Below are 13,718 nucleotides of genomic sequence, written 5' to 3'. Positions count from 1 at the left end.
TCAATCCCAGCACTCGTGGGGCAGAGGCAGAAGGATCTCTGTGAGTTTGACACCAGCCTGTTCTACACAGTGAGTTCCAGGCCAGCTGGGACTACAGGGAGACCCTGTCTCACAAAAGACCAAAAAACAAACAAACAAACAAAAAAACACTGGCAGTTCTTGTAGAAGATCCTGGTTCGAATTCCAACACTCACATAGCAGCTAACAACCACCTGTTAACTCCAGTTCCAGGGGATGGATGCCCTCTTCTGACCTCTGCAGGCACTGCACAACACAGGAGCACTTTAACACACACGCAGGCATAACACTCATACATATAAAATAAAAAATTTTTAAAACTGTGTATATATGTGTGTGAAACATGCCATGAGCATCAATCACTTTAAACATTTATAAACTCTGTCTTACCAGAACATGAGTGTCCTCTATTTATTCTACATGATTAACTACTACTATCATCCACTACAACAGGAAAGACCAGGTATAACGCTTGACTGCATTTAAAAGAAGTAGTTTGAACTTTAGAACCTAAAACACTTGAGAATGGCAAATCATGCTCTTTTGTAACTCAAATAGTGGCCCTGACTGAGGCAGAATCATAAAGTACCAGGGCAGTTCCAAAACAGACTCTACAACTAATTAACAAGGATCCACCTACCTCCACATTTTAAAAAATTATTTGCTAATAGTCTCTATGTGTGCAAGCCCATATGGAACATAACTTTCAGGAGTCAATTCTCTGCTTCCACCATGAGTTCCACAGATCTAATTCAAATTGTCAGGTTTATGTACCAAGAGCTTTTATCCACTGAGCCATGTTGCTGGCAGGTCCCTCCTTCCCCTGCCAACTTTAAAAATACTGTTCAAGGACTGCTTAATTATATGTTTAAATTACCAAACACAAACATAACCAGACACAAATGAAGTGGTTATTTTGTGAAGCATTCATAATTCATTAGTTCATCTCCTAAATTACCCTAGGCAAAGCTATCACTCATACATACATACATACATACATACATACATACACACACACACACATATATATACATACATATACACACACACATAAAGAATGCACACTTTTATTTATTCATTCAGTAACCACAAACTTAAGAGGCCATATGTCATGTACTGGCTACATAAAAGCAGGCAGTTATCCTCCCTTAGAAAGTTAACAAAGCAGGGGCTGGAGAGATGGTTCCACAGTTAAGAGTACTGGCTGCTCTTGCACAGGACCTGAGTTCAGTTCCCAGACCCCACATGGCAGTTCACAACTGCCTGTAACTTCAGTTCCAGTGATTCTCGTGCCCTTTTCTAGCCTTTGTGGGTACTACACATACAGTATACATACATACATGTAGGCATTCACAAATAAATAAATCTTCAAAAACAAAGTTAACAAAGCAGTCAAGAAGCAGTAAAATAAACTTTGCAACACAATACAAACTGAAAAACAGAATGATGTATACAGAGTGAAGAAGCAATAACATCCCATCTAATATCAACTTCCCTTAAGCTAAGAATTTAGAATAGACCTTTCTTTAAAAAAAGGGGGGGGGGGCAGGGAGTAAGACAGAAGAAAATGACACACTAAAAGGCACTGAGATATGATAGCAGCTGTCCTATGCATTATCATTCAAAGATTTCCAAATAACAAAATGGGCTGGCTAAAGTGTGGATACTTAAAAGTCAAACTTAATCTAATGCTGCCTCAACTTGAATGGGTACTTTTTTAAAGGACTTTTAAAAAGAAGACTTTTTGTAGCTGAAGGTTTGGCTATGCCAGGAAAAGAACTTGCTTTGCAAGCATGGGGACCTGTGTTCAATTCCCAGTACCTATGTAAAAAGTCAGCTGTAGTAGGGGCATAGTGGAGCATACTTGCAATTGCAGCACTGGGGAGACAGAGACAGGACCTAATTGGTGAGTTCCAGACCAATGAGACCCTACCTCAAAGGAGGTAGATGGTGTTTCTGAAGATGACATCCAAGGTTTTCCCCTGCTCCAAATGGTGCTCATGGGAGCGTGTACGCACACGCACACACACGCACACACACACATACGCACACACACACATACGCACACACACACATACACAGGTAGACCTTCCTTTTATTGGCTGAAGAGATGGTTCACACATAGATGTGCCTGCCACCAACCCAGGCAATCTGAACCTGAGTTCAATCCCCCGGAGAGACTGAACTAGAAAGAGAGAACTGACTCTATTAAGTTGTCATCTATCTCTATACATGTGCTGTGGCACATGTGTACACATACATAGACACATGCTACATAAATAAGTTTTAAAAGTAAATTTATAAAAAGCTGACCTTTTAAATTTTAAAAGATAAGTAAACTTATCCGTACTTCAAATTTATGAAAAATTGTCAACGCATAATTCAAATCCAATAATGTGGAATTGCCTTCCATGTTGAAAAGAAATACAGCTACAAGATAATACTCAAATGATAAGATATGTTTTTCTAAGCTGAGTGTGGTGGTGCACACCTTAGTCCCAGCACTCAGAAGGCAGAGGCAGGCAGATCTCTGTGAGATTGAGGCCAGCCTGGTCTACATAGTGAGTTCCAGGCCAGCTGGGGCTATAGGGAGACCCTGTCTCAAAAAGATTTAAAAAAAAAAAAGATGTTTTTCCATACAAAAAAACTATCTTAGAGCATAATAAAATTTCATTATTGTGAAATTAAAGTGTCTCTCTGGTTTATGAAATTTGTATAAATATTCCATCTGATTTGTCTTGAATCTGGCTTATTTTTCTTTAATATATAGTTCTCAGAACAAACTATTCTTTCAACATGTAATTTAAGAAACTGATTACCTGACAGTCAAGCAATGGGCACCACTGGAAGTGAAGACAGAGTTCAAGACTGGGATTAGTTGGATCACTGATCAAAGGAGCTGAAGGTTAAGTGGATGCTACCATGATCAGGTGTTAGAGACACTAAGCAGTCATAAAAGTCAGGCCCTGAAGGTGTTCAAGTAAATACTAGTAACCTTACCTGTTTGTGTGCAGTTTTTGCTTTTTATAATGTTATATTCATGTTTTCTTTCTTTTCCAAATATTACTTATCTCATCTAATGAAAGATGAAAGACAAAAGAACCACATATAACAGGTATAAGTGGGCATGGGTATTTGAGTATAGAAAGACTCAGAAAATCTGCGTGACAAACACTATGCAAGCACCAGTATGTATATGATGAACCAACTGGGAAATGCTAATTCTTAAAATACAGCATTTCCCAAAATGCATGTTATAGTTATACACAAATACAAAAACAAATATTAGCAACATGGATTTGGGACCAACATAACAGGAAGTATAATAAGCTTCAGGAATAATAAAAGACTCGGTATTCAAGGAACCACTGCAGAAAACAAACAATAAGCATACAAGTCAGTGTTCTCAGCCCTGTTTATGCTTCAGAATTACATGTAGCTTCAAAAATTCTTATGCCTGGGCCCACCCTCAGAGACTGATTTTACTGCTCTAGGGTTCAGGTTTTTCATGTTTCTTTTTGTTGTTGTTGTTGTTTGCTTGTTTTTAAAAGGTCCTAAGTGATCACAGGTAAAGACCACTGACCTAAACTTATAAAGCAAAGGATTTCATTATTGTCAGGTTCATGAAATGACTGGAGCAAGTTTACCTAGGAAGCTGCCTTGAAATTTCAGAGGTCTAAAGACAACTCCAAACACATCAAATTCTCTATTACTGCAGTTTTATTGTAAGCTTACAATTAAAAAAAAAACACACACAAAAATTTACAAAATATCACAGAAGTATGAAGTAGGGAGAGACAGATCAGGTTTAGAGAACTGGCACATGGTAATTCTTGCTGTGTGTAAAATACTCCCGAGTCCTTCTCTCAGGCACATAAAAAGGTTGTACTCTCCTGACCACTTGTAGTTAGGTGCAAACAAGTAGTAGCAAACAAGTAGCTCTAGTCAATTTAAAGAGAAGCAACAGTGACCTGTATTGTTTCTGATGAAACCTTTTTTAAAAAGATTTATTTATTTTTATTATTTTATGTGTCTGAGTGTTTTGTCTACATGCATATATGTGCATCACGTGCAGGCTTGGTGCTCCCAGAGGCCAAAAGAGGGTATCTAATTCCCTGGAACTGAAGTTACAGACAGTTCTGAGCTTCGATGTGGGTCCTTGGATCCAAACTAAGGTCTTCTGCAAGAGGCACAAGTGCACTTACCTTATGAGCCATCTTTCCAGTCCCTCCAATGAAAGCTTTCAAAGAGCCACTGGTCAGTGAGAATGCTGTTACCTTGCATCCCAGAGTAATGATGATATCACAGAACACAGAACCCAGCTGAACCATCACAGACACATATAAGCGGAAAAAGAGCTTTGTAGTGTTGAACTATTGACATTTGGGGACTGTTTCCAAATCATGACCAAACCTTCCTGACTGATCTATGATAATGACGATTTCTGGGGGAAGACAGAAAAAAGGGATCATTAAAGGAAACTAGAAGGAAAGCAAGTAGCAATTTATTAAACAATGAAAGCAAGCCTGGCATAGTTGCACATGCCTTTAGTCCCAGCACTTGGGAGGTATAGGCAGGCAGATGTTACCCAGGCCAGCTAGGACTACAGGGAGACATCATCTCAAAAACAAAACAAAACGCAAAAAAACCCAACCAAACAAACAATGAACTCAAAACCTCTGCAAGAACACTTAGTGCTATTAACTGCTGGGCCCTCTTTCTAGCCCCCAAATTTAGCAATTTTACCCCCCAAATAACCATAAGTACCTTCTAGTCTACCTTTCACAATTTCTTTTGCCTAGCTTAGGCCAGAGGCAACTTCGTATTATCATATATACCAAAACCTTTCTCAAATTGTGTTCCTCTTCCATGTCTTTAAAGAAACAACACCTTTAACACTGAAGTTCCCTCATCAAACTCACAACCATAATTCACACTAAATTTACATTTCACTGGCAAATTTTTCATTCTTGCTGTGAACCATTCTCCATATTGAAACAGTATCTCTCCAAATGCTAATCATTCACTGATATATATATATATATATATATATATACATATATACATATATTATTTTAAGCAAGAAAATATTTGTATTTCAGAGCATACCACCAATAGAGCCTGCCCCTCTAATCTGGCTAACTCTGGACTTTCCTGCATTACCTAAGCAGCAGTTTTTAAGTGTTCAAGACCTCCTCCCCACCCCACATATACACATAATTAAATCAAACACTCTCGGTTCTGCACTCACTTTTACATAGTATTAGAGTTGGATGCTTTGCATACTACATTGTCATCTGGTAGAATAATTTAACAGAAAAGTTAAAAAGTTCAAAGAAGGCTACAGACATAATAGAGAATTCTATACTGGAGAAAAATCAACCAAATACACACAAAAAATTATGCTTGATAAGTAACTCTTCCATCTCCTTATAAAGAAATGTAGTTTTAGCTTTTTTTTTTTGAGACAGGGTCTCCCTGTAGCCCCAGCTGTCCTATGTAGACCAGGCTGGCCTTGAACTCACAGAGTCATTTCCATAAACAGGCCAAGCAGGCATTCTGATGCTTCTGTGAGTAGGGCATACATGAAAATGTCAATGGCAATCCTTAGCTTATATGGTCTCCATTAAGAACTTAAGGGCCATGAAGAAGGGTAATAATATAAAAAATAACTAACATAAATAAAAGACTACGAAAAAAAAGAAAAAGAAAGAACTAGATGGCAGACCAGTTAGACAGCAGACTGGGCACAGGGGTCATTTGCTTAGACATCTGGTCTTTCTTAGGCCTAAGTAGAAAGCTGCCTCTAGGAGAGCAGCCAATGAGATAGGTAGATGAGTAGTAAAAAACAAAAAAAACAGCTAAACAAACATCCATCCAGAGGGTGAACAGCATATTATTTTTTAAATCAATTTGTTTCTTTTGTTTCTTATAAAATTTATTATGAAATATCTATGAAATACAAAAAGATAGTCTATAAGAAATCACTACCAAGCTTATGAAGTAAAATATCATTAAAGTGCCTGCACCCCTTTCCCTTAACAGACAGCATCTTCATTCCATACCCAGACATAAACATTACTCTAATCGTGGTGATTGTCATGCTTTTTCCCCCCAACCCATGCACCTATTTATACTTTCACTACATAATTATACATAAGTGCTACAGCATTTTTCATGTTTTAAAATTGTGTATTAAAACATTAATATATCCCAGCATGGTGGGGCACACCTTTAATCCCAACACTCAGGAGGCAGAGAGAGGCTGTGAGATTGAGCCAGCCTGGTCTACATAGTGAGTTCTAAGCCAACAGGGGCTACAGGGAGACCCTGTCTCAAAAAAACAGAATAACCCCCACACATTAATATAGAAAATATAATTTATCAACTTGATTTTCCTTCATTATGTTTATATACATTCCTCATGTTAATATGTGATGATTATTCATGCATTTTTACCACGTGACAAAATACTGTTAAGCACAATTATAGGCACATTCTCCTACTGACAGGCAATTAAGTCCTTTAAGAAAAAAAAAACCTATAAACTAAGGATTAGCAAACTAACCTCTGACACAAATTAGCTAAGAAAGGAAGGAGGGATGGAGGTAGGAAAAGAAGGGAAGGATGGAGAGGAACAGGGAGAAGGATAGGAATTGAGAGAAAAGATTACAAAGGTCTGTTATAAACAATGGTGTTAGGAATTTTTTAATACCTATGACAGAGACTTTAAAAAAGTTTTTGCTTTAATTTTATTTTATGCATATGAGTACTACCCCTGCATGTATGTAAGTGCAACCACTGTGTCATACAGAACAGAAGAGGGTGTCAGATCCCTTAAAACTAGAGTTACAGACAGTTGTTAGCCACCATGTGGGTGCTGGGATTCGAACCTGGGTCTTCTGCAAGAACAGCCAGTACTCTTTAACCACTGAGTCATCTCTCCAGCCCAGAGAGAGACTTTATTCAGGGACTATAATGCCAAAATGCCTTCCAAGGTGATTGTACAGTACTATTGGCTTATCCATGTTTACAGAATATTCATTTTTTTTCAACTGCAATTATTACTGTGAATGTGTACGTATAATGTGTGTGAGTGCAGGGGCACATGTCATGGTGTATACATGAAGGTCAGAGGTCAACTTTCTAGAGTTGGCTCCCTTCTTCTGCCATGGGTTTCAGGGATCAGATTCAGGTTGCAGGAGTGCTCAGCAAGTACTGTTACCTGCTGAGCATTCACCAGCCCAACACTCACATTTCTTGTAACATTTATTACTTTTGCTCAATTTTAGAAGCTTTATTTGTAGAAATATAACATATATACTGAAAACTAGTGCCTTTGCACTGTATATTAGACAATCTTTCTAATCCACGCATCAATATTTTGCATTTTGCATGTCTTTGTGCTTCAGCTGAATCTGAAAAATTAAGTTTATGACAATAGCACAACTGCATGCACATTTGCAAATATTACATGACTTAATAGTCTTAAAATACTTAGAAGAGTGCCTTAAACATATAAAGTGCTCTACAAATGTTAGCTAGAGGAAACTCTAAATGTTATTTAGAGGAAAATTGGTTTTAAATGTCAATGTAAGTGAATCAATCTGCTCTACTATTTGTACTATCATACTTAAGAAATTTTGCCCTATACAGCAAATTTTAATTACACAAAAAATACAGGTCTCAGCCTCACTTTTGTTTATTCACTACCTCTACTATGGGGAAAAAAGGCATTTTCTCTTAAATTAACTATTCAATTTGAGTACATTTTCTCACAATCTAGCTGGTATTTTAATACCGATCTCTCTAAAGTTCAAGTAAAAAAGAAAACTCCTTCTAGAACACCTATTCCAGCACCAATTTTCCCCATTAAAAACTAAATGAGAGGGAGCTAGGCATAATCGTATATGCCAGGCATCGTAGCAACTGAGGCTAAGGCAAAAGGACTGAAAGTTCAAGGCCACCCTAAACTATATAACCAGTTCTATAGCAAGATCCTGTCACAAAAGAGGGAAGAAAAAAAAAAGGAACAAAGGAGGAACAAGAACCAAATTTAGACTTCTACCACAACAAATAAAAACTGGGTAAAATGCCATGGATCAGTATCATGTAAGGCAACACGGTGACAAAGGACTCAGATTCTGAACAAGTGGGATGAGCCTTCCTAACTGCTACCTACCTTACTACCTGAGACAAGCTCCAGGCTGAAGTACAAAGGAGAAGAGCTCAAGCAATCTGGTGCGCTCTGTCAGATAAGGGTACATAGCTGAGATAACTGACACTGGAACAGCTGGAGTTTTTCTGAGAAAATAGCTTCAAAAAGAAAAACCCTAGATATCCTCAGGTCCAGTATTCAGCTATGTACCAATCAGTACATGTGTGTGAAAAATTACTCGTCTAGGAAATCACTCAAATGGATCACAGGTATTAAAAACTTAAAACTATAAAATGCTAAACAGAAAACACAAAGAAATATCTTTGTGTTCCAAGATTAGGCATAAATTTCATAATTATCACACAAAAGCACGATTTAAAATAGAAAAGTTTTGGGGCCAGAGAGATGGTTCAGCAGTTAAGAGCACTGGCTGCTCATACAAGTGATCTGGGTTCGATTCCCAGCACCCATATGGTGGCTAACAACTGACTATAACTTTCTTCCAGGAGACCCACCCTCTTCTGATCTCTGAAGGTATTGTATGATTCCAGTACACTTACATACACATAGGCATAACACTCTAAAATAAAAATAATAATAATAAATAAAATTAAAATAGAAAAGTTTTGTAAATTAGACCATAACAAAATTCAAAACATTGGCCTTTAAAGACACTTAAAAGAATAAAAGCTAAGTAATGGACTGGAAAAAAAATGTGTGCAAAAGCTACATTTGCTAAAAACTCACTTGTATCTAGATACGTAACAAATTCACACAAATCATTAATACAACAAACTACTAAGTACAAAGAGGGCAACAGACTCAAGGAAAGATACACTGAAAGTTATATGAATGACAAACACATGACCCTCATTAGGACAATGAAAATTAAAAACCAGTCAGATACTTTTACCTATTACAATGGCTAAAATTATAAAAGCTAGTTATACCCAGTATTGGCAACAATATAGAAGACCTGAAACTCTTAAAACTGTTAGGAATAGAAAATTGTAGAACTACTATTGAAAATAATCCAGCAATTTTTAAGTTAAATACATAACCTACCGTATGATCCAGACTTTCCACAAGAGAACGGAAAACAAACATTAACAGAAAGATATGTATATAATATTCATAGCAACGTTACTGAAATAACCAAATATCAGAAAACACCAAGCTATCCATAAATAGGTAAGTGGCTAGTCCTGTATATCCATGTAATGAATTAGCAATATAAAGGAAAACACACACAAAAAGGTCTCAATATAATTAAAAATGCTCTTCAACTTAACATCAGAACACATACTGAATACATTTCAGTGCAAAGTGAAATTTTGTCAACTCTAACTGTATTTAAAATCCCTCCGTGGGGTATATATTCTAAGGAAATGAAATTAATATCAAATATGTTTATTGCATCACTATTCCCAATAATCATTCTATGTGTAATGTTCCCTTAAAGTTCATGTGCTGGAAATATGGTTCTCAATATAATAGTGTTGAGAAGGGGTAGGACTATTTTGTTTATTTTTATTTATTTTATATATTTTTTTATTTTATTTCATTTAGTTTTTGGTCTTTTTGAGACAGGGTCTCCCTGTAGCCACAGCTGGCCTGGATTTGCTACGGAGACCAGGCTGGCCTCGAACTCAGAGAGATCCACCTGCCTCTGCCTTCCAAGTGCTGGGATTAAAGGCGTGTTGCCACCACAAATGGCTGAGGTAGGACCTTTAAAAATAGTTAATAATTAGGTCATGGGGGCTCCACCCTCATTAATGATTATCTTTTCAGGTATTTGCTTAGATCTCTTGAGAATAAATTAGGTCTTGTGAGATTGGATTGGTTAACTATCAAAATTGAGTTACTGCAAAGCCATCCTGGGACCTCTCTCAGTATCCCTAACACATGTACCCTCCCACACATGCTCACCTGCCACTCTTGCACATACTCCCATCACATAAACACCATCTGCCATGAGGCCTTCACTAGAAGCAGAACAGATGCTGCTATAAAGCTCTTGGATTTCTACAGTTGTGAGCTCTTTTCTATATAAATGTCCTAGCCTCAAGTATTTTGTTATAGCAGGAGAAAACAAGACAAAATTTAATGAGTCTAATGAATGATTAAAGAAAATGTGACACATGTATACAATTTAATATTCAGCAGTAGGAAAAAAAAATGAAATCCTGTCATTTATAATGGGTAAACCTGGAACCTGGAGAACAACTTGTAAAATAAGCCAGGCACAGAAACACATGATCACTTATATGTAAAAGAGAAAAAAAGTTGATCTCACAGAATAAGAATGCAGAGTAGTGGGTACCAGAATCTGGAAGTGGGGGGAAGAGTGGGGAAGAGTTGGGAGATCATTGAGTGAAATGCTATCATTGTAGGAGGAGTAAATAGGTTTTGGTGTTCCTTTGACTATAGTTTAAAACGTACTATATATTTCAAAACAGCTAGAACAGAGAATGTGCTCAATGCACACATACACATACATACACACACACACACACACCATTTATATTATGGTAAGAAATGTGCTCATTACCCTAATCTGATCATTACACAATACATCCATATACCAAAGCAACATATTATGTCCCATAAGTATGTATAATTATTATATGTCAATATAAAACAAAATGAAACTTTAAAAAAGAGAAAAAGAGCCAGGCATGGTGGCGCATGCCTTTAATCCCAGCACTTGGGAGGCAGAGGCAGGAGGATCTTTGTGAGTTTGAGGCTAGCCTGGTTTACATAGTGAGTTCCAGGACAGCTGGGGCTACAGAGAGACCCCGTCTCAAAAAGACAAAAATAAAAAAAGAAAAAGAAAGAAAGAAATGTATTTAATATACCAACCTGCCAAGCATCAGAGCTTATCAACAGAAGGCAATACAGAGCATCCACTATCTATACTCATGAAGAGGAGACTGACAGGGAGCTGCAGGGAGCTGCTACTAACCACATCTGGGGACAGTTATCACTGCTACATATGGCTAACCTAGGAATATACTGAAATTCAAAATATTAAGCATGGTTCCTACTGACTACATATTGCAAATGCCTAGATTACGGTTGAGAACTTGTAAGTGGAATCACTCTAAGTCAGAGGCCATCAGTAAATAGTGGAAGCCAGATGAAGAGTACCTCTTTACAATCCCATTTATTAACACAGAGAAAATGCAGACTAACACATGATGACAGAACAGTGGCTGTCTAGTGATAAAAGAATTACAAGGAACACTATTACCAAGGAACATACAATTCTGTGTGATAGATGTTCATTCTCTTGATTGTAGTGATGAGTTCATAAGTGTTACAGTCATTCTTTGGTATCTATCCATGGGTGATAGGTTTTAGAATTCCCCATTATTACCTGTGCATATCCTCCTGTATAATTTAAATCATCTCTAGATTAGTTATGATACCGAATAAAATGTAAATGCTATGAAAATAGGGAATGAGAAGAAAAAAGGTCAGTATATATGCAACTCCCCACCCAATTTGTTTGATCTGTGGTTGGTGAAATGCATGGATGTATAACCCACAGAAACAGACAAATAACTGGGCATTCAAATTTTATCAAATTATATTCTTTCAATATGCAGAGTTTATTATACCTTAACAAAGCTATCAAAAACAAACAAAAAAATCCTCGACTCTAAATTTTTATAATTCAAAGGACTCATAAATGTCCAATTAAAATAAATTTAGGGGCTGAAGATCTAGATGGCTCAGTGGTTAAGAGCATTGACTGCTCTTTTTTTAATATTTTATTTTTATTGTATGTGTTTGAGTGTATTGCCTGCATGTGTGTAAGTGCACCAGTGTTGTGCAATTCCCAGGGAGGTCAGAAGAAAGTGTTAGATTCCCCTGAAACTGGAGTTGCAGATGGTCGTTAGCCACTATGTGGGTGCTGGGAATCAAACTTGGGTCCTCTGTAAGAGCAGTCAGGGCTCCTAACCACTGAGCCATCCCTCCAGCCCACACTGGCTGCTCTCGCAGAGCACCTGGGTTTAGTTCACAGCACCCACATGGCAGCTAAGAACTGTCTGTAACTACAGTTCCAGAGGATCTGACGCCCTCTTCTGGCATCTGCAGACATTGCATGAACATGGTGTACTTACATGCAGGCAAAACATTCATACACATAAAATAAAAAGTAAATAAAAAAATTTTAAGGACCAGGGATATAGATCAATAGAGAGAAATTGCAAGCATGAGCAGGGTCCTGTGGTCTGATTCCCAATATTCCTACAAAAAGAATTAACAGTGATTCTATATTCTAAAAATTATCTCCTACATCTCCTACTTACAATGTATAGAGCAACTGTACACACACACACACACATACACACAGCAGTTGCATAATTTCTTATAACTTATACTTTCAAAAATAGTTCCAAAGAAGTCCTAGAGAGAAATTCTGGTCAAAAAAGACAAGTCTAGGCTAGATGCTTCATTAAGGCTGCTACCAGGTTACATGCTTGGAGATCAGATTCTATTATGTTTAACAGTGCTGGGGATGGAAACTAGGATCTTGAGCATACTAAGCAAGAACTGATAGCACTGGACTACACCCAGCCATGACCATCATCCTTTAGATTAAATGACCTATGTGAATGCTATAAATGTAATTTTAAAAAACGTTTTTAGAACCCCCCATAATTTTATGTTGAATAAGTAAAAAATATGATTATTCATTTTTGGTTTTGTTTTTCTGTTTTAACTCAAGGAAATGTCACTTCTCAATCTTTTGGCTAAGACCAAATATAAAGACAAAGAAAAATATGTAGATGAATACCTTGTATAAGCTACAAGTCAAGAGTCACATTCAAAACAGGAAACTGTATTTTCTGATCTAATTTCCTTTCAGCTATAGTACATCATCTCAGTTACTGCAAATGTACCTTATCATTTACACATTTTGAAAACATATTACTTATGGCTCAAAGTCAACTGTAGTAGCAGCTGTGAGGCCACAGTCATAAACTAAGAATGACAATTTACACTGCTAACCTTAACCCTACCTAATCCTAACTCAAGTGTAGCATATAAGATGACAATGCCTGCCAACAATCTGATTCATCCCCTCCAAACTAATATATTGATGAAGTATAAATATTTTGGAATCAGAAAGTCTAAATCTGAGGTTGCATCTTTACTGCTTAAAACTAGGATTTACTTTTCTTTGTGGATGGTGCTAATCATACACATGGTGCTAGGTAAGAGGGTATTAAATGAGATAGCATATGGAACGCATTTGATATGGAGCCTGGCATATAACTGCTATTCCTCCTCCTACTACTTCCAACAATAAACCTTTAATACATCAGAAAGTCTAAATCTGAGGTTGCATCTTTACTGCTTAAAACTAGGATTTACTTTTCTTTGTGGATGGTGCTAATCATACACATGGTGCTAGGTAAGAGGGTATTAAATGAGATAGCATATGGAACGCATTTGATATGGAGCCTGGCATATAACTGCTATTCCTCCTCCTACTACTTCCAACAATAAACCTTTAATACTACTGGCA

At 37.1% G+C, this 13,718-nt stretch overlaps 1 protein-coding gene across 2 annotated transcripts in view; it reads right to left on the bottom strand.

Moving 5' to 3' along the window:
• The window catches only part of Psmd14 (proteasome 26S subunit, non-ATPase 14), a 106,766-nt gene that overhangs the window by 61,075 nt on the left and 31,973 nt on the right, over nucleotides 1-13,718 (bottom strand). The window contains exon 4 of one of the 2 annotated variants that reach the window (XM_029569696.1): nucleotides 4,224-4,462. The exons of the other annotated variant lie outside the window; for it this stretch is intronic. Within the exon in view, the coding sequence (XP_029425556.1) occupies nucleotides 4,224-4,349 (126 nt within the window). The 5' untranslated portion in view covers nucleotides 4,350-4,462. The remainder of the gene's footprint in view (nucleotides 1-4,223; nucleotides 4,463-13,718) is intronic. 2 annotated transcript variants of the gene reach the window in all.

This window comes from Nannospalax galili, unplaced genomic scaffold (genome assembly GCF_000622305.1).
Source record: "Nannospalax galili isolate Female #2095 unplaced genomic scaffold, S.galili_v1.0 scaffold540, whole genome shotgun sequence".
Classification (NCBI taxonomy): domain Eukaryota; kingdom Metazoa; phylum Chordata; class Mammalia; order Rodentia; family Spalacidae; genus Nannospalax; species Nannospalax galili.
The sequence above is the reverse complement of the archived record's forward strand: the minus strand, read 5'-3'. Positions and strand labels throughout refer to the sequence as shown.